General features: G+C 45.9%; 1 protein-coding gene across 1 annotated transcript; it reads right to left on the bottom strand.

The window, feature by feature from the left end:
* Positions 1-1,074: 1,074 nt before the first annotated feature.
* Positions 1,075-20,739, bottom strand: EIF2B5 (eukaryotic translation initiation factor 2B subunit epsilon). The gene is made up of 16 exons (XM_037407000.1): positions 20,562-20,739; positions 19,190-19,314; positions 18,188-18,373; positions 17,912-18,089; positions 16,777-16,857; positions 15,950-16,027; positions 15,557-15,869; positions 14,791-14,936; positions 14,336-14,474; positions 13,599-13,700; positions 12,852-12,959; positions 11,856-11,946; positions 11,004-11,127; positions 5,553-5,678; positions 3,915-4,025; positions 1,075-2,851 (listed from the first exon to the last, which is right to left on the bottom strand). Exons 1-16 carry the CDS (start codon positions 20,712-20,714, stop codon positions 2,786-2,788), a joined length of 2,127 nt encoding a protein of 708 aa, XP_037262897.1. The 5' UTR covers positions 20,715-20,739; the 3' UTR covers positions 1,075-2,785.
* Positions 20,740-21,903: the final 1,164 nt, after the last annotated feature.

Genomic DNA, 21,903 nt, shown 5'->3' with positions numbered 1-21,903 from the left:
GTCACACAAGTTGACTACTATGGCCTTAGAAGAAAATAAAAATACTTCTTACATTGCTCAAAAAGATGGATGCAGTTTGTGCAGTCAAGGTTGGTCTCAAAGGCATTTCTAGTCTTCCAACCAAATACAAATCTTGATTGAAGACAACAGAAAACATCAAGCCCACCCTATACTTAAGCAATGCAATTAACGCTCCTTTAAAAAGTATATACTTACCTGCCCGTAAGGATGCTGTGCCATGCCACAACTTCACCTTGGAGAATATAAAATGTCCTACTTTGTCTCCTTTTTTCTACTCTGTTCTCGGCACCTGTAAAACCACCCCCCCCCACACACCACCAAGGCCTGAAGGATAAGGGTATTTGGCCACACAGCAACATTGTCCCCTTGGATCTTAATCCCTGGGTAAAGCAAGCAGCTCACACCATGAACAAGCTTGCTACTATGAAGCAAAGGAGGAAAGAACGGAAAAAACTTGGTACAAAGGATCAAGAGCCTCTGGCAAAATTGAGTCATTTACAGAACAGTATGTTAAACCTACTTTTTAAGCCATCTTTACATTGTAAAAGGAAAAAAATACTTAAGATGTCCAAAGAAATTTTAAAAATACCAAGTCTTGCAGCTGGTTTGTAAATGGTTTTACTAAGAGCTCTGCAGCTGTCCTTCCCCCTCTCTGCCAGTTCTTACTCCCCCACATCAGGAGGACACAATGCAGTACCTAACAGCCAGCGTTCCCACTAATTCTCATCATGGCAAAGGATAACAGGTTTCACAGGGTTTAAGGTTCATCTTTGCAACATAATCCTGTACAAAACCAAACCTCACCCATTTCAGGATTTTAAGTTCAGAAGTTTTAATTAACTGTTCTCTACTTGTAAACAGTGAGGTCATGAGTTATCACTGAACATTTATACTGATTCAATGGCCTGCAGATTGCCTACCTACCTACCTATTATGCGCTTAAAATCTCTTGAGGAAAAAGTAGCAATGAGTTATTTAGCTTACCAGTTAAGCCCTGCTCAGGCATGTGGCACAACTGGAGACATACAATTCAAAGTCAAACAAAGCAAAGAAGCCGGTAACACCAGGATAGTTTTTATTTGCTCCCTGAATTAAATATTTGCAGATACAGAAAATTCAGGTACCAACTATTTCCCCAACATTTACAAGACTGAGTTTGCAATGTCAGAAAACAAGCACATTTATGCACAATCCTGGCAACTGATAGTGTGAGTGCACAAGATCACCCTGCCTGAACGTCAGTTTTTAGGAGGCAGTATCCCTGGTCTCCAGCACCTAACGCTGTCCCCTCACTGACAACTGTGACACCACAGAACAGCCAAGTAAATATCCTGAGTGGGCAGCTCCAGTGCACTCCCCCCCCCCCCCCCAAAGGATTTATTCCGTGCTCCTCCTGAAGGGGCAGAGGCAAGGTCAGCACATCCAACAAATAACCTATGAACACAAGCTGATTCTTTGCTATGCCTTTTGTGCTCTGTTCTTTGACAGCAGGAAAGAACACAGCACAGTGACACTTCCAAGAAAGCTGTTCTTAAACGCCTTATTACTGCCACACATTGTCTGTGCTGGCAACGCAGTGCCAGAGGCACACTCATTCCCTGCTGCATGCCGAGTTGCTCTGCGGCTGCTGAACTTTACAGCACTTTCCCTGCTGAGGGAAGGGAAGTTTTCAAATAAATAAAAGGACATGTAGTAAGCAAGCTTGTGTAACTAAAGTCATGTGGAAACACAAAGCACGTGCTGTTGAAGGAAATACCATTTGCTCCTTTTCACACTGGAGCAGAACTTAGGAACTTGCATCCTCCTTAAAGCAGCTGGCGTGGTCAGTGCCCTCAGAGCAAAGCACAAGTGAGGTTGGTGCAGCAGAAGCAGCCAGGCACCTCCACTACCTTTTTATAAAAAAAAAATAAAGGAACAGACACTTTTCTAAAGCATTTGCCAAGCTGGGGACACACAGAAGACAGATCACATCTAAGATGTAGTGATCCATGCAGCATTTCACTGGTCAGTGCACATCCACTGTTAGCCAACCCCCGCAGGGGGAACGGAGCACGCATTATCCCCTACTCTACGGAAGGGGGAAACACAATGTTTTACCAACTCTACTGTGCAACCTTGTGTTAGATCCTAGCACAGCAGATGGCAAAAGATTTTCCCTTTTGGAAAGATCACAGAAGTGCCTTCTAGGCTTCAAAATGCCTTGGGCATCCTCAGACAACTGCATCTTCTTCAGGCACAGGAACTCCCGAATCTGAGTCCTGCACTCCAGATCCTAATCCATGTGCTCCCAACTCACCAACCTTGCCAGTGTCTCTTCAGTAGGAGTTCTCTTAGCTACAGAAGCAACAATGACTCCAAATAACTTAGCTATATGACCAGTCTTCCACAACCCTGGCAGTTAAATTTATAAGAGCGTTGTACACATTTGCATCTATTTTCTCCCTTTGTATTAGTAACAAAGACCTTCCAAAAGATAGCTTATAGTATATCATATCCAGCCTCCAGAGGGATCCTAGGTATCACCACCTCCTGCTTTTCCCTTATGGTTTTGACATTGGGTTCCAACCATCCAACATAAGGTGGCACTAGGCAAGTGAGGGAGGGAGGGAAGTGGCAAAGTTGGGAACACACAACTATGATGGGATTGTCAGTCACTTCGATGTCAGGCCCCACATCTACACACCATGCACTGGCATTGATCTTGCCCTGCCCACTCAGCCCAGAAAGGCAGAGGGAGTGCCTCTTCTCATACCGAACCACCCTGTCAGTCTTGGTCGCCATCAGACGACTCTTCCTCTGCCTCTTCCAGCCACTGGATAAACTTCTGGAGCTGCAGAGAGAATACAATGTAATTGGGTAACAAGTGACACCAAACAGAACGCTCAACAACCACACTGTGTCAGTGAGTACCACTATTATGCATGAGAAAGAGTGTTTCTAGGAGATATGGAAACGGAGGCAGATTGAAGGAGAGACCAAAGTTTAGATGTAAAACAACTGGGATGCCATGGACAAATACAGACTGTTTAGATTCCTGAGGGAGATTCCTCCAGTCAGACAATTCCCCCACAACACTCAGCAAAAAGACAAAAGTTCTGTTTTTTCAGAGCTTGAGGGAGAAAAGATGACAGCTGCACTTTAGCTAAGACATGTTATGAAAACTGCTGGGAAAATCCTACTCCCTGAGAAATTGCTGTAAAGAAAAGGCAGCTCATTTTACCTTTTAACTGGGCTCGAAAAGCAGCTGAAAGCACTGCTGACTTATACCAAGAGCTGACTTTGCAAAGGTTTTAAACAAAGTTGGAGTTCTTCAGAGATTGCTTTTTTCCCCTGCTCCTCTTCCAGATCCAGGGAAAGGGACTGGAACAGGGCTCAGCCAAACTGCAGCACAAAGTTCTGCCTGACGGAGGGGGGGAAGTTTATGTGCTCCTTTGCAACAAGCCAAATGAAACCACTCAGTACAGCAAACGCTCAGAAATACATGTGAAGGGACTGGCGAGCCAGGAATGAAAGCTTCAAAGGAACTGCATGGGGCCAGCACACAGGGCATTGGCCTAAAGCCCATTTCAAATGGGTGCTGGCTTAGAGAAGCCGCGCTACTACTCCAGAGAGTGCTGGCCTCGTGCTACAGAGCCCCTGCTAAAACCAGTCTCCCTCTCCTACTACCTCTATTCCCCATCCAAACAGGATTGTGGCAGAATGCACAGAAATGTCTGCTCTGGAGAAAAAAGTTGTGTTGCTTAGTGTTCAATGCACTGGTGCATTACTGGCCTACCATGTAATGGCAGCTGCTCCACAGAAGGCAACAGTGGCACCCACTCATAGTTTCTTTCAGCAGCTGTTGTCCCTCTCCTCCCCCTCCCCCCACCTCTTTAAACACCTTTGGGACTTACCCGCTGGTTTTTACGAAGCTGCCTTCCCTTGTCAGATGTGTCCCGCAAAGAGAACCAATTGAGAATTACATCTTCTTCCAGAATTTCCAGCTGGTAAAAGGTCATCAACACCTGCATTGATTAGAAAAGAGCAACAGGGCTCTCTATAAAGTCTTTTGAGCCTAGTACGTATCCAAGTACAAAGTTTGCACGTACTCTGTGATTCCCGGCTCCATCTTCAACAGAAGGCACTCAGTCTGCTTAGTTTTGCTTTTATTGTTAAAAATAACTGTGCTTCTCCTACCAAGCCTTATGTTCCTGACAGTTACGTGCTATGACACATAATGAGTCTGAGTTCAAGCCCCATCAGCTTCAGCTCTGAGAATGCTGGGTATGATTGAGAGCTGTGGGCAACGAAGGGCCGCAGAGGATGTCAGTTCAAGACGTTACTTAAGTTCTTTTATAAAGCATCCCAAAACCCATCCCCAAAGCAGATCTAACAAACAACTTACGCTGGCCCACATACACACAACGGTGACATGTGCCCAGAAGAGTATTAATCTATCCAGCTCTGCCTCAGACTCCCTTCTCCTGCCAGTTCTCTCTTAAAACTGCCTTATGGCAGGTGTCAAAGCAATTGGTCATTTATCAGCTCAAACTCTGGCACAGTGCAGCGAGGGTAAGATGCAATCATGCTTTCTCAGGGTGCCTTTGTGCTCAGGCAGAGCAAGCACTTTGCAGTCGGTCTCCTTGCGGCAAAGCAGTGACAAAGCTGGCTGCCAACTCCAAATATCAAGTGTCACTTCAATTCCCAGCCTCCAGGGAAACTCAGGCCCCCAGAACAATGGACACATGCCAAACCATTGCTGTACTTCAAGGACATTTTGGCTCACCAAACTGAAGGCTTTTGGCTACAGTCCTAAGTGCTTTGCCATTTAGCCAGAAGCACTGGTAGCAGAAGTTAGGACTACTCTTTCTTAAGGAACCAAGAGTTAAGCAGGCTCTAGGAGAGCTTTTCCAAAAGAGACAGGGTTTTCCTGAGACACTGCTAAAGGAAAGACTTCCGATCCAAGTCAAATGCTCTCAGTGTGACAGGGCAGAAGGAATGCAGGGACAAAATATTTGTGAAGGAGGGTGAGGAGGAATATACTGAAAACTCTCAGAAGTGGGGAGATAGGTCAGCTCCCCTTTATTGCCAGTTTCATAACTAGCTCAGCCTGAATAAGAAATCCCACCCTTATTCCCAGCTTTGCTTGTTTTGTACTCTAAAGCAGGATAAACCATTTGGCAGTTGGATCCCAGGGACCATAGAGAGACAAATGAAGAAAAGCTCTTCCTTAAGCAAGCCTCTGGCCTCACCTCTTCCAGCATCACACAACAAGGGCATCCAGGTTAGAAGCTGCAAAATAATAGCTCCCTTCAGGCTGCATGCTGGTAATTAATACTCACCCTCAGCTGTGGTCCCTCAGAGGCACAAACAGACACAGACTTCTTTTTTTTAAAAAAAGCAATTGTTATAGATGGATTTTCTATACACACTCTCCACTGAGACCCAAAAATTCTCTCCTCTAAAGCTGACAAGCCAATGATGCAAACAGGATGCATTTCACAATGAATCTAGCAAAAACAGGTCCTCACGAGTTGGGAGCAGATACTCACTTTAGCTATTGATGTGCAGAGACTTTCATGTTCCAAGAAGAATTCCTCAATGGCAAATAAGGCATTCAAGTGATCTGACGCCCGTTTTATGTAGTTCTTAAACAACGGGGTCCAGTTCTTCAACAGCTGCAGGGAAAACACACAGAAGAGTTCCTGAGCTACGAGATGGATGTGTGCACTCAGCCCTGCTTTTCCTCAGCTGTGCTGCGCTAAGAAACTGACCCAGGGAAGCATTTTAAGAAACCATTCAGCTGACCACTTAATATATTTGCCCCACTCTGTCCATGAAACAGATGCTGTTAAGTCTCACATATGCAGATAGGACCTAGTTTTACTAAGCAGCTCTGAGGATATCTGTTAGTTTTCTTGCTTTTGCCTCTCTGGGTGGAATACTGGATTATCACAATAAATGTGTTTAATGGAGTCTTACAGAAAATCATTTCACAGCAGATGGATCAGAAGAGGTACACACATTTGCTACTCAAACCTTTCCCCTACAAAGCAGCTGACATTTCAGTGGAACCTTCCTTCAAAGCAGAAAAGCAAATAAGAAAAATGAGAAAAAGACAATGCCAGGATAATTACCAGCTGAGTAGAAATGGACAGTGCAAAATAGCCACCCCTAAACCAGGAATGCAGTGGAGCAGCCCCTAAGTACACGTTACATGTTTGTGTGTTTGACAGGCTTATTCTGTCAATCCTGGAGTCTGCTGCAGGGAATGGGTAGCAGGGATGAAGGGCAAGAAGTTGTTGCACTATTAGCTGATCTCAGTTCTCTCCTCCGAGGCTTAGTTTTATGAAATCTTTAGTTTAATGATTTTGGTGCTGCCTCTTCAAACAGTATTTCTGTCCAAGTCCCCCACAGCTCTTCCACTTGTTGTACATATCTGGAAAGTAAGCAGCAAGGAAAGCTCTGCAAAGCAATGCAGACTGACCTGAATCTGGAATAGTAGGTAATGTAATAAAGATACTTAGACCCCTGTCCGTAACTATTTTAAAAGGTATCAGAACTAGGATACAATACAAAAAATTCCTCACTGGCCAGGTCATGACCAGACCATCCTACAAAAACAGTTAGGAAATTAAATCAGAGTTCCACATCTTTTAAAATGGATTAATTAAACAGCAGGCATTACTGCAACTACATCCCTGGCATGCCCTTACAGTTATACTGTTTTGCTGTGCCTTCAAAAGTGTCTCCTTACAGAATACATCTGGTTCGTTTTGAAGGGAAACAGGTAATTCACAGAGGCTTAGGGTGTAATGAAGCAGCTTTGAGTCACCTACATTCAGGGTTAACCAGAATTATTCTGTCCCGGTAGTAGCCCTGCCAGAAAAAGAGCTCCAGGACATATAGCAGAGCTAGAACCCCAAGCTAGTGTGGACTACCAAAGGTGCCTGTACTAGGAAACACTGCTCAGCTGCTCCCTAGTACTACATACACTCCATCACCTCTTCAGACACATTTGCTACGCAACCATGCTGGAATTTGCATGCCTTAAGCAGAAACAAAGAAGGGGATTAGTACTAACTGATCTGTATAGTAGTACATCCACTGGTTCAAAGAATAACAGTAACAGTACAGAATGATCCTAATCATCACCGTATCACAACAAAAAACTGAGGGTTGTGTGGCATACTTCCAGAAAGTATTTTAGTCTTTAATAAAATGCTTAATTCTAAACACTCTTCCCTCCTCTACAACCATCTCCTGCATTTTTATTATCCTTTGGAATTCTTTACTTCAAATATAATAAAGCTACTAGCAAGTTCTTTTCAGGCTAAGAAATATTTCGTAATACCTTTCTGTTAATGCCTTTAAATCGTAAGCTGGCCCAATTCTAACCAGAATCCGTGAGTTTCTGAAAGGAAGTTGTTTATAAAGAAAGCAGTGCTATAAACACTCACAACCCCAGGACTCAATCCAGTATGCCTACTGCTGGGAAAGGGAAGGAAGAAAAAATATACCATCTCAGGCCAAGAACATGCACTGTATGTAACTGGTGCTAACGGGGAAAGCAGGGCACAGCCCCACAGAGCCCCTAGCAAAAACAGCCCTAATAAGCCTGTACGAGCAGAGAAGCTGTTTTTGGAGTTTCATGAAAATCTGAACTGGGGAACTAGAAGCTTGCAATTACTTTAGATTGAATAAAAGACTGAAAAATGTGGAAAGATACCTGACAGAGCCCTACGGACAATGTAACTTTCCAGGCTTTGACTCTACCTGAGTAACTCCTCAAAACAATCTACAGTCTAGCAAATTTCTCTGACAGGTTGCTTCATTTTTTCATCAGATCTGGCAGCAGGCCTATTTTACCCCTACCTCCAGCGCAGAACACCATCATGAAGCATGTGCAAAGCACAAGGGACGAAGTTGTAATTCCAGCCTGTCACACCGTAACAGCATCTGTGCCAATCACCATAAACTGCTTCAGTGAAAGCAGAGATCCATTTGGTCCCTGAATAAGCGATCCCAGGTTGTGTTCACTTGCATGACATTGCAAAAGAGTAAGGCTCCCTAACAGAAACCTGACAAGGTGCACCACACATGCTAGCTGCTGGGCAGCAATGCAGACACTAGCCAGCTCAGCAAACTGAACTGCTATATTGCCTCCCCAGCTCTCTTCAGACATCCTCACCTATGTAACCTTGTTTGCTGCTGCTTCAGTGACAACAGAAGCGAAACTTTCAGTTTATCAGCAGCTTCAGCCACATTTGCTCAAATCAAGTCTACAGTTTTAGGAAAGGTTTGGTTTTCTATACCATCTCTGCTTTCCAACTTGTACAAGAGCTGAACAAGATGCCTGACATACATCGAACTGGGTAACTATTTCTCAAGCCTCCATGTTTCATCTGAAATATACCCAGAGGCATATCCTTTACCAGATGCTTGTTTCCTAGAATTGCTGCAACACTTAAGAGCTTCATGCTCAGGGGCCAGCATTTCAGAGCACATACTGTGGTTTCAAGTAAAACCATACATCATAACTATGGCATTTCCACAATTTCCCCTCCTGAGGTGTCTGGGACTGTTCTACCATCACTCTTACACAAGCATCACATCTTTGTCCAGCATCTCTTAGTCAGACTTGAGGTACAAAGAGTTAGAAACATAAAACAGTTCTGTAAAGTTCAGTGGTCTTCTGATATTCACCACTCTTGGAAGGCAAGTATCCCCATCTCACACAAAATAACACTTTGCCATATGTAAACCATCATAAGCAGATCTCAGCCTAATACTGCTCTTGACTGAGGCAGTTTTAGCTGCATAGCTACGCACTTCAGCAACATGCTTTCACTATGTACTAACCTATACCAAACTAGCACTTGGGATTCTCAGGGTGTAAGTCAGTATTAGTAAATTAATGGAGGGTACTTTCTACTAACTAGAGAACCACAAGTTGCAGAAAAGCCACTGTTTCAGATGCTGTACAAACATGCATGTTCTGTTCTGCCAGAAGAACTGGTCTCTTTTCTTCAGAGCACTGTTGGTAAATATACAAAGCAGCGCTGCCCAGGAAGACCATCGATGTCTGTTTAATAAGCCTTTGAAGGCTGATTCACTGCCTCCATCAGAGGTACATCTCAGCTCAAACATATCGGGTTATCGTAATGGTGACTAATATCATGTGTGCAATTCAACATTACCAGTACACCTTACCAGGATACTGCCTTCCTGCTGATTTCGGTACAGAAAGCCAGCACAACAATTCCGCATGCAGTAGAGACACCAAGGCACAAAACCATCCTGGAGAAGGACTCTCTAAGAAACTTCCTCGTTGTTCTTTACAAGGGCCATCTGGAGAAACTGGCTACCATGACAGTTAATTGGCTTGGCACTTAGCTCTCTTTGATAAATCTATGGATAATATCAGTTTCATAAATACACGTGCCATACAATTCCCTGCCTAGAGAAATTCCACTTCTCCATGACACAGGGCACGGTCACCCTGAATATTGCATTTAGATTATTATCACTTGTCAGTAAGTTGATTTCCTGTCTCTGCTGTTAACCATGAGCATCAGCTTTTCTGCCATGAAATATACACAAAGTTACCCAGAGTTAAGGCCTTCATGTACTTCCGTTGTCTTCAGCTTCTAAAGGGATTTGGGCAATTACACAAAACTATGCATTTAAGTAGCATCCCTTATCCCAGACTAGAATGTCTTCTGACACAAAGTTTCTCCTGTCCTACTCATGCTAGATTAGGAGCCCAATCTGGGAAACAGAAAGAGATGCCATAGCCTAGCTGGGAAAAAAAAAACCCAAACGTCCTACACAGCTACCAACTCCACACAACCTCCTGTCTAGATATAATGCTTTCCACTTAAGTCTAACACCTGTTCTAACACTCTCTTCAGTTCTCCTTCTTTAATTCTCCTTTTCCAGGACAGGACGTGTTATTCAATCAACAAAGTCTGGGAAAATGAACAAAAGCAAGCAGAATTTAAACAGAGTGAACAGCAACGTCTCACTAAACCATCTGATGAACAGATCAGTTCACATGGATGTTTCCTACAGAAGGCATCTCCACATGTCCAGGAAATTACTTAAGTGCCATGCTTACACCTACGTAAAGAAGAACTAGTTTTCCACACTTCCCCATCAACTGAAAGTACATACTTCCTCACAGAAAGGATTATGAGGATGTCTAGTGTTCCTCTTTAGCTCCATCTCCTAAACAAATTAAACTAGTCCTTCCCAAACCCATTCATCCCAAAAGAGCACCTTTGTAACCTGCAGAGTTTGAAAAACTCAATTACATAAGCGAACTATAGCAAAGAGACAAAAATACAACTTCAGCTTGGATGAAGAAAACCATTAAGATAAGACTGCCTGCTTTTTAAAGCAAATCCTACCCTATTTTGTCTCCCTTAAGTCAGGAAATAGAAATTGCTCTCACCCTATTATACAACCCGTCTCTTTAGAGACGCAACAGAACCCTCTATCTTCGCTCAAGGCAACAATATCATGGCTTTGCATTTGGCTGGAAAAAAATTGGCACTAATTAAAAGTATGCAGACAAGTAAGACCTTGGAATAGATCCCACTGGGAGAGGAGCACTCTCTGATGCCCCAGAGACAAGGTTTATGATGAACTGGAATTGGATTTCTGGAATACAAGGCTGTAAAACATCTCTAACAGTCCCTCTCTTTTCTCTTCTACAAGTGATGCACTTATTCTATCACTCACTGGGAACAGAAACAACCATCGGTACTGAAGTAAGGCTCCCCACCCCTATAGTCTCAGCTGATTCTGTCAAGCAGGTAGCATAATTACAGTTCACTTTTATTTCTACAGAAGACAAAGAGGTTCATGAACTCGAGGAGTTCAGGTGGTTTTAGCTTCACCAAAAAGTCTTCTCAGCAAGGAACTACTTGGGGCATCCAGGCAGAGTCCTACACACTAGGAGAAAAGCCCAAAGAAGAGTCAAATGAAGCAGGACTCACCGGAACTAATGCTGAGAAATAGTTCTGGGAGTCCAGGTTTGCATCCAGCTGCTGCAGTGGGAACTCCAGGATCACTTTGCTGAGCACCTGCATCATCTCCTTCAGGCCAATGTTATACGCATACCTGCAATGAAAAAGGCAAACCCCCACAACATTTCACACTATCTTCACAGACATAGAGCAGAAAATTTGATTTTCGTCTTTCAGGCTTGTTTTTTTATTTGTTTGGTTTTCCAAGTATTCAGACAACAAAACCACCGTGCATTGCATCAGGCCCTGCATAAGGCCACAAGTCCTGAAAATGTGCTATCACTGTGGAACGAGCTGCTGCAGGGACAGCACCCTCACATTTACTAGAGTGCTGTAGGAATACTGTTGCACAAGAGAAGGGAAATGGGTTTGTATCTGAGAAATACTAGGTAAAAGACACTCTATGTGCTTTAGACTTGCTACTGTAAAAAAGAGTGGACAAGCTCCGCCCCAGCACAGCCCCAGCTGTAAGCAGCTGGCCAAATGTTGCAATGCACAGAGCAGCAGCCCCTGCATGAACTTATAGGCAGCCTGTGCCAAGAAGTGGCTCGCTGTCTTCAGTCCACAGTTACTTAATAGCAATTCAATCTCTCGTTACAGAATCGGGGCAGGAAAAGCCTAACCACTGAGGATCCTATAGATGCAGCTGGAGTTCTCCATCAGTTTCTGTTGTCATTCAGTTATGACCTCTAACCCGCATTTCTCATGCTCTGTACTGATAACATTAGTGTTTAACAACCAAACACGGGTATTCACATAGTTTCTCCACTTCTTTCTATATCTGCTCTCAAACCCAACTGTTCAGCATTAGGGAACACTCACTTGAGGGAGTTGATTTCCAGGACCAGGTTGTCACAGGCAATGTTTTCTTCTTCACCCCTCTGTAATGTACCCAGAACCTCATTCTGGAAAACTAATGTAAAAAAGGACAGGTAGTTAGACATGACAAGGAAAAGCACAGGTTCTTCAAATTGTTCATTACTGAAGAAACTCTATGCTCTTAACAAAGCAAGCACTCTGACACAGATGTCTATTTGTTCTCTGTAAGCTGGTACAAAACCACATCAACTATACTTTTAAATAGTGGAATATAATTAAATAAAGGAGATTACCTACTAGGTATCATTGATCTAGCCACACAAACCAGCACAAAGCTATTTATCTGTGCAACCTTTTAGAGCAGAATTTCTATTACACTTTCACAATCTAGCCTTTCTCATTCAGACAAACCTCATCTTCCCCTAACTAAAGATGTGAATTCAAACTTAAAATTTACTAGTTTAATTTTCTTTGGGAAGGTATTTTAACATGAAAAAGGCTTTTTTTTTTCCCCCCCCCCAGTTTGGCTTGAACTCTTTTCAAATCCAGGTAAGTTTAACACAGCGGAACAGAAAACCAAAGCCTATCTGCCAAAAGAGGCAGCTCCTACAAAAACATTTAATTTGCCAGCATGGTCACAGCAGTAAGCTGTCTGGACAGGGAAACTCTGCTGGACCATCACATAATCTCTGAGTTTAAATAAATGGCAGCGTCATTGCCTAAACCGACAACTCAGGGAGGTCACTTTCATGAAGGCCCAGGATCAGGAGTGAAAAAGATGGAGGACTGGTTCCTCATCCTTGGCTGCCTCAGGTTAACACAACAACAATACTGGGCATATTAAAGAACTCTGTAGAAAATGCAGGAAGTGAGGTCAGGAAACAAATATATTACAGACATCCACAAATTTTCCAATACACCTAGAGAAAGCAGCACAAATCTCACACTGACTGCATTATCTTGCAGACCCACCATACTTCTTAACAGACCATCTCTCACCTTTGATGTCATCTAGCTGAGGGGATGCTGCCCGACTGTCTGGCTCCTCAGAGCCCATGCTCAGGTCACTGTCTGACTCGCTCTCTTCCTCTGAATGCATAGTTGGGCCTGATGAAGAAAAGATGCAGCACTGAACACTCGAAAGCTGCAGCTGTCATATGCATAAGGAACCAGGTGTCCCAGAGACTTCCCAACTAAGTCAGCAACTATCTGTCCTTGCAAGGAAGCTTCTGCTTGCGGGTCCAGATGATTAGATTTGCTGCAGAGGGAATGCTACAGCTGGCACTGGGATAATGGGACTTTTTTTAAGAGTCTGCATGCAGACAACAAAGGACAGGGACAGAAGCAGACATATTTTATGCAGACTGCTGACTCACGATGGAGCAATGTCAGCAGACACTGTCACTAGCAGGAAGAAAGCCAGCAGTACCCAGAATAGCCAAAGCATATTCCCTCTAAGGGAGGGCCTGGTATCCCATAGTGCACCCTTCACACCACAGGCAGCTCTGTGTGTTAGCTTCTGTCAAATACACAACAAACATCTTCCACAGAGCACAGGAAGAGAGAATCTGGTCCACCACCTGCTTTCACCTCTCACCTTGCCTCCATACACATTATCTGGAGCCAGCCTGCTTCACAAAGCCCAGGTCTTACTCTAGACAAAATTACCAGTGTCCCACTCAGCCAGTTTCCCTGACACAGGTCCATCTGTCCACCTCCAGGTGACTACACTAAACTTTTCCTCACCCCATAGGCTTTGTCTCTGCTCTTCTTCATCCTCTTCATTCTTGTCATTTGCTTTCCAGAGATAGCCTCTGCCCTCTGAGCCTACATCCTTTTTATTGTAACCTGAAAAAGAAACAGTGATTAGGAGGCAGATGTACTGGATCTGCTTACAGGCAAACCTGAAATAGACTGGTATAACTTGCACATTACTGCCCCTGAATATCCTTCATCAAGAGGGAGCTGGGATTCCTGCAGATGCATACATATTTCAGCTTTTATCTTCTCACTTGCCTTGACAAGTGACAAACTTACTCCTCCCTACAGCAGCAACATTCAGCTGACCGTGTTTAGATCCCTTGTCAAACCCAGACTGGTAGAAACAGCACTTCACGAGGACAAAGTCCTTGGACACAGTCCAGGTATGAGGACATAGATCTTGCAACTTGCCTTGAACTGTGAACACCTCTTCCAGCTTCACCTTATTGTCTCGTACAAGGCCCCTACTCTAAGAAAAATGGAAAAACAGCTGAGTCTCCAAAGATTTTAATACTGGGATACTGAGGTACATCTCACTGTCCAACTTGAGCTGAATATCCTTGCTTGCCCTGCTGAAAACAAACATGTTCCAAGCTGAATGTTGCACTAAGCTTCAACCTGGCACTGCAGAGTCTACAACGGGGGAGGGAAAGACCCCAAAAGATCATGCAAGGCAAAGCCCTCTGCATAGCCTGAGTGCATGGAACCAAAGACCCTCATACCTTTTAGTTTCACTTTGCTTTCCTGCTTGTTCACGCCAGAATCATCACTGAACTGGTCATCATCATCTTCCTCCTCATCTGGTGGGTGCAGAGAGATCACTGTGCCCTCAGAAAGAGTGATGCCAGGACCTACTACTACCTGCAAGTATGTGCAACATATCTTAATGAAGAAATACCCTGATTGCCCCCATGTATCTCCACCAGCACAGACAACGGCTGCTCCAGGCAAGCTGTATACTAACAAGTATAATTGAAAAGATCAGCACTGCTCGATCACATATCACACTACCCTAGCCAAAAAAAAATAAGATAAAGGTGGGAGCAGTAGAATATCCCCCACCTCTGCACAAAGGCTTGGAGTAGCCTTGGCATGCTGGTATTCTGGTATGGTCTAGTGTAAGCCTAGTAACCTGCCAAGACAGACAAAAAGCAGAACAGACATAAATACAGCTCACCTGAGAAGAGAGGACACAGCGGGGCTTTAGCTTTACTTTCTCCTTCACTTCAGCTTCATCACAGATAACAGAATGGCAGATCTCCACGTTATCTGCTATGTGTACTCTGTCCCAGAGAGAAGCTCCATCCAAAATGACTTTATCACCTGTTATGCATCACCAAGCACAAATACGTTGAGCAAGGGAGTGTGTTGCTCTCCCACACTGCTGAGTCCACTAGAAAGCATCTTGCTGAATCCCAGTGCCCTTGATGCATGACGGATGTTAGATGAAAGGTAAAAATTGGCCTTAGAGGCCTACAGCTACTTCTTACCCAAAGCTAAAAGACAGGTTTGATCTCTACAAAGATTTAACAAGCTGACAGTAACAACTGACTTCTTGGTTTTGCATAAATACAGCCAAATCACAAAAAAATTCCAGCCAAGACTAGCAAGGAGTACCAGGCAGTTCACAAAAACAGAGACAGATGTCCCTTATTTGCAGGATGTTGGTAGGTAATAACGCTAGATCAGTAAAAGTCATGCATTCTCTACTATCAAAACAACTTACTTGCATGAAGTACCTTCCACCTCTCATCATCATTATGGTACCCTGAAAACTATTTCCTCTGCTGGAAAAGCAAACTTTTCTCCTTTCTTCCCATTAGAAGTCAATCAATACCCACTTACCATCCTCTCTCAGAGCCAAATGCACATTAAAAACTAAATCCCAACAACTTGCACCCTTGCCTGGCAAGGCCTACATGCCCCCCCATTCTTTTACTCACCTATCCTACAGTTCTGCCCAATAATGCTGTTTGTTATAGAGCAGTTGCTGCCAATGACCGTTCCCTGCCCAATGAGTACGTTCTCTTGCAGCACACTGCCATGGCCAAGGCTAACATCCACCCCTCGGTAAATGTTGTGTTTAGAATGGGTGTAACTCTGATTCTTGTCATCAGTGAAGTTCATCTCTGGAGTCAAAGGATAAACCCAGCGCCGGATGATGTCAGAGCACACAGCTTCGTACATTAGCAGATTGCATATATGAGCACCGTACTCTTCTGTCGTTACGTGCATATGGATCTGATTCCCCAGGACCTGAGAGAGAGGGAGGAGCATGTCAGAAGATTCTCTAATGCAAGGCAACAGGATCTCCCTTCTAACAACCCTCTCCTTACCTCCTCATTGACCAACAGACCACGCACAAAGTCATCTCGCGTCTGGTAGTCAAAATTGTCTGTGAACAGCTCAGCCACCTGCCAGGAACAGAACATAAGGAAATAATACAGTTAGCAGAAAATATTGCCAGAGAGGCCAGACAATTAATGGCTGTTCAGTGGTTCTCAGAGAGCAGTGTTATATAGCACAGGAAAGTGATGTTCTTGCCTTGAATAAAGCTTTGAATCCTTCTGCTAGGAGTGTTGACCTTCCCATCTCCTACTCCTAGCGGAGACTATGAACAGATTCTGATTTTCAGAAGGGGACAAACATTGCTTTAACATTTCCAAGCAATCTGCCCAGCCTCACTTTGTAGTTTCACGCTCAAAGGAAGGCTGTAGACCAGCTTTTTCAGACGTGGAAGAGGTATTAGCAAGCCTAGGCTGGAATAACCCTGAATGTTACCCTAACATGGTACCAGCTTGCATTCTGACATTTTTCCATAGCACAGCCTTCACCTCTGCTCCACAGATGTAAATATACTCAAAGTGAAAGCACTTATTTTCCAGAATAGTTTCATCCTGCGCCAAATCAGCCAGTCTACTGATGCATCCACTGTCTAGTTCTGCCTGGGCTCGAGCAAGGGATGCCAGATACAGACTGAGCACCCATACAGCCCACGGAGGAGTGCCACATGATCACTCAGGCTCTCAGCTCAATCACTGAGAAAAGCTGAGAGTTCTGGTTCCCAAACTTACTACACTCAGGCCACCTGCATCCCCTGCACAAGCAGGACAAAGGAAGCAATGCAGATTGACTTTTGGACCCTCAGAAGGGTAGAGCTCACCTGCGGAGAGCAGATACTGATATGACAATCCAGCAAGTCATGGCGCACCTCAACATTCTCAATAGAGTTCTGGAACAGACTCTGAAAGAGAAAAAAATTCCAGTGATTTGAGTGCCTCATACAGTACCAAACCCCAAATGCCTTCTATAAGCCAGGGCAGTATTGGTTGAATAATTAAACTAGCTTAAGTTCTGAAGATCAGAGAAATCTACAATCTACAGAGATACAAGCTTAGCAGGCACAGCCTGGTCACATACAGAGTCAGTCAGCAAAGATTGCCCTCATCCTTACACAGTGCAGCTCTCCAAGATACAGCTTGTACTTTGAACAATCACTTTTCCTCCAGGAGGCTCCTTACCTTAGTCACTGGGTGCTACAAGTGTGCAAAGAACATTGATATATCAAAACGCAATAGTCGCAGCTTCCATATGCCCTGTAGGTTTTTACAGCTGTGGGTTGTTGTTGTTGTTTGGTTTGTTTTTTCCTTTTTGGCTTCCTACAGTGATCTGTGTTTTCATTTGAAGGTAAAAAATAATCTACTGATTACTGATTTGGGGCTGAAAATGCCATATAATCACAGTCTTAGTTTTGAGCTGAAAAAAGAAAAACATCCATCTATCTCACTGGAGAAAGTGCCTCCACAGACATTTACAGAGCATTTTCTACATTATTAGGTGTTTACAGGCAGAGGTAATAGGAGGTACTACCCCTTCCACCTGCTGTTATTCCACCCTCCGTGACAGGCTCAGTGCCACTTCAAAATGGTTTGTGTACAATAGTGGTATATGCATCCCAATTTGGGAACCACTGTGATAGCACAAATCATTCAACTCCCGTTTCACATGGAGAAAAGGAATCAAACAAATGCAAAACCTGAATTGTGAGAAATATGTCTGCCCCATCTTCAAATTGTGAAACAAGTCCCGAATGTGTGCATCCCAACACAATTTCACCAAGCCTCAAATAAAAGTTAAAGGTAAAAGGCCAGTTTACGAAGAGTTAACTTCCTACCACCTGCTCCCCCAAAAGCAGCAGCAAGCACAGCTCCCTGGCCTTCACTCAAGGAGGACCTCCTCCTTGGGATGGGCTGCTTCACTACCACAGCCCTTTTCCACCTGTCAAGTTCCAGACGCACCATAGGAAAGTGGAATCGTTTCAGCCCCTGGGTTCTCTGGTAGTGAAGGACACGGCTTGTGGCACTGTCCATGGCAATTACAATGTCATCCTCTTTGCACCTGGCATGGTGACCAGGTGAAGACTCCTTGAATATCATCGTCATCACAGAAACATTCTTTTCCATCTTACGACGCAACCTGAAAAAGAAGGGCAGAAGTTTAAAAATGACTCTTCAGAGAGTTAAGAGCCCAGAGTCTCAGCACACCAGGCAAGCATACACTCTTTCAACACCTACTTGTGCTCTTCCAGGGCTTTGGATATATTGAAATTGGACACCACATCTCCAGTGACAAGAATGAAGTCTGAACGAACAAGGGACTTGGCATCAACGTCTCGTAGCACATCACCAAGGGAGCGGTACAGGTCAGAAGTCACAAAGCGCACCGTGTTGGGAGAGGTGTGGCGGCACCACTTGGATTTTCTGGGAGGAGAAAAACACATCAGGAAGGCATAAAGAGGCTATTCTATAGAGAACACACTAGGACACAGTGCCCCAGTGCATGCCACATCTGTAAATCCATGCAAGGAGAATCCTGTTACAGTGAGCCCACTATTGATAGGCTTAGGCATGCTCATTTGCACACAGCGGATAAACTGAAGAGGTTTAGACTTTGTGACCATAGCTTACGGAAACCTAGGGAAACCCAATTCTACTGTGAGCCAAGTTTTGACAAAGGAAAAGGAAAAGTTACACAGAACCCAAACTTTTTTTTTTCCTTGGAAAGCAGTGCCTCAGTATCCTGGTTTTGGCTGGGACTGAGTTAATTTTCGCAGCAAGCAGCTGTGTGGTGCTTGGTTGCCAGCCACGGTTAAACCACAACACTCAGGCAGGGAAAAGACTGCACATTTCTCTTTAGCTTGCAAACCTGCAGCATGCAGAGGCAAAGGTGCAGAGAGAGCTGTTTCCATACGCTCCTGCATTGCACACCAAGACATGGCATAATGCAAAGGGCAAGTACTCTAATTTACATGGCTACCCACAGGAAACCCCTGCTTTTAGACAAGAAAAGTTAAATGCCAATATAAACGAAGTCCCAAATCACTCAACCCTTTTAATACACTCAACAACCACACTCCTTCACAGGAGGAATAGTCTTTTTTGACATATACTGAGACAATTGTTGAAAGGGAATCTCTTGCACAGAGTTTTCATAAGGATCACTGAGACCTTTGAGGCTTGTTGGAGGACAGTAGAATCCTTTCCATGATAAAGCTAAAGAGAAGAAGAGATTCTTACTGTAAATGCTCTTTTATCTCAGCTGACTTCCAACAGCAGAAAACAAAGGTTTCTTCCACTCCAGTTGCTGTTAGGAACTCCAAGGTATAGTCAATCATGGCCACATTTGCCATAGGTAAAAGAGCCTAAAAAAACAACCAAAAAAAAACCAACCCAAAACCATACAGATAGCTGAATAAACACTCTGTACCTCAACATCAGCAACAGCCTCTTCCAACTTAAGGACAAAGTATCAGTAATATAAAAAAAAATAACACAAGTAACTGCTCCACCACTTTTTATCAAAAATTTTTAGAGTTTACCTAAACAGTAAGAGCTAATTTATGATCTCCTATAGGGGCAGATGCCAGTTCAGATAGGAAGGCATAAAAAAAATGCGAAGCTATGACATACAAAACTTCAAGAAGACTCAGACAAATGAAAGACTGAGGCAGGGGCTGAAATCCCAGAGTGCCAATTCCCTGACTCAGGCTTTAACTGCTTCAAGAAAAACCTGTCAGACATGAATGATGAAGCCACAGGAGTATGAGTGTCCAGAATTAAACAAGGGGAAAAAACCCCACCAAACCAACCTAAAGTGAAGCGAGTATTTACTTGACCTGAGACTCAAGCCACACTTTTAAACCGAGTTACTGATTCACAACTGAGTGATCTCATACTGTTCTCTAATTAATTTTTGCTGCTGTTTCGGTTCAGGCCCGAGCTCGCGTGTATAATCATGACCTCCACAAACATTTAATCAGCAAACGAGGTAAGACTCGTTCAGATCTAAATTCTCCAGAAGCGCTCTTTCCTTTAACATAAAGCCTTCTGATCTGGGTAATTAAAGCGCTTTCCCCATGCATTTTTCTGGCCATATTCTTTAATCCATTACTGCCGGCAAGCACAAAGATTTTGTTTCTTTCCTCTATCAGAACCGAGCTTGCCAAACCCACTGCTGCTGCTGCATCAGTGACAGACGAAAAGCAAGCAGCACAGCTCGCCTCGCCATATGGAAAAGCAAACAGCACCAAGGCAGCAATTGGATCCCCACTGCCTCTACAGAGGGGAACAGAGACTGCTACAAGCGAGGACAACCCCTCGTCAGAGGCTCCCACAGCGCGGGGGGGCTGCCCGAGCCCCGGGCGGACGCTGAGGCCCAGCAGCCCCCCAGGACCCGCCGGCAGCGGCTGGGGGGCCTCGCCTCGCCCGACCCAGCCCGGGGCTCTGGCGGTGGGGCACAGCGCGACCGCTGCCGGCGAGCACTCCGCCTCTCGGCAGAGGCCTGCCCGCTCCGGTCCGCCAGGGACGGCGGAGACCGGGACAGGCGGCCCCGGAGGGACCGGCCCGGGGGAGACGGCAGCAGCCGGGGGGGGAGGGGGGTGTTCCTTACCCGCGGCCGGTCTTTGGAGATAGGGAAGAAGCGGCGGTTGAAGCTGTCGGCGACCAGCACGGCCTGGAGCGGGGGCGGCGGCTCCTCCTGCGGGTCGGTGCCGCGGGCCGCCCCCGCGCCAGCCCCTCGCCTCGCCGTGCCGCGCGCCGCCATCTCCTCACGCTGCCGCAGCCGCCCCTTCCGGTTCCGGGTCGGCGCCGGAAGCAGCGACGGGAGCTCGGCGGGGACAGCGCGGCTGGCGGCGGCCGCGGGCCCCACCCTCGCGGCCCCGGGGAGCCGGGCGGGCCCTGGCGGGTCCCCGCTGCCCTGCGTGCGCCAGCCCCGCAGAGCGCAGGCGGGCAGGGCGGCTCCCGGCGGGGTGCGGGGGCTCCTCGCCGCCTCCCCAGCCCGGCGCCCCCTCCGCCAGCCGCGGGCCCGCCGGTGCCGAACGGGCGTTCTTCAGGCGGGGCTGTGGGAGCCGGCCCCTCGCAGGGGCCGCAGCAGCGCTGCTGGCCCGCAGGGCCCGCGGGAGCAGGGCAGAGGCCAGGGGAAGGTCTGAATCTCCCGCACAGACATCCCCCGGGTCACCTCGGGGCGCGTAGTGCTCGGGTGTGACCCCCGGGATTTCCAGGTTTGGGAACAGTTACGTGTTCTCGATACTCTTCCCAGCTGTGATGCGTTTGTGCTGCTTTTCCAGATGTCCAGCTGCTGTTTTTGCAAGGGATAGCCTTGCTGCAACCAGCCCTTTAGCGCACACGCCTTCCATCACGGAGTTATCCCCAAAACCCACAGTCCCTGAGGAACCTCTGGGAGCCCACACAGAGACACTTCAGAGGCGGGGGAGGAAAGCAGACATGGTTTCTGGGGGTGAAGGTGGCATTTGTCTTCTCCCCAGCCTGGCCAAGCAGCCCCTCCTTGGGTGCTCCAGGTGACGATGTCTGGCTGTGCCCCCTGCCCAGGTACTGTCAGTTCCATGGATCCTGATCCCACACAGCCACCCCTGCCCCAGCCCAGGCTCTGCCCTCATGCAGGTCTGGTTGTCCCTCCCAATCTGCTTCAATATTGGCCTGGCCTTCAGAAGGGGGTCAGCCGCATACAGTCTTTAGCATGGAAATTATGCCATCGGCTGAATCCCTCCTCTGCTGCATCTCTCTGCTGCCAGTGACAGTGCTGCGTCAGTCCCTCCTACCTGGCACAGCTCACACAGCACTGCTGCTTGCTCATTTTTCAGCTAGAGAAAACTGTGTGACAACCCCTGCATTCAAAACCAGGAAAACAGGCTGAGAGACTTCCCCACGGAGCTCCTAACGGACTGGCAGCAGGAGGGCTGTGGAGAGCCCCGAGCCCGGTGGCAGGAGGGCCC

Source organism: Falco rusticolus, chromosome 13 (genome assembly GCF_015220075.1).
Source record: "Falco rusticolus isolate bFalRus1 chromosome 13, bFalRus1.pri, whole genome shotgun sequence".
Lineage (NCBI taxonomy): Eukaryota > Metazoa > Chordata > Aves > Falconiformes > Falconidae > Falco > Falco rusticolus.
The sequence above is the reverse complement of the archived record's forward strand: the minus strand, read 5'-3'. Positions and strand labels throughout refer to the sequence as shown.

Bases quoted from the DNA above. Each gene is read 5' to 3' on its own strand.
- EIF2B5 (XM_037407000.1), bottom strand. From the start codon at position 20,714: ATGGCGGCGCGCGGCACGGCGAGGCGAGGGGCTGGCGCGGGGGCGGCC. The intron at 12,960-13,598 runs GTGAGGAAAAGT...TTTCTTCATCAG, and splicing joins GCAGAGACAAAGCCTATGGG to GCCCAACTATGCATTCAGAG. The intron at 5,679-11,003 runs GTGAGTCCTGCT...TTTTCCCTGCAG, and splicing joins ATTTCTCAGCATTAGTTCCG to CTGTTGAAGAACTGGACCCC.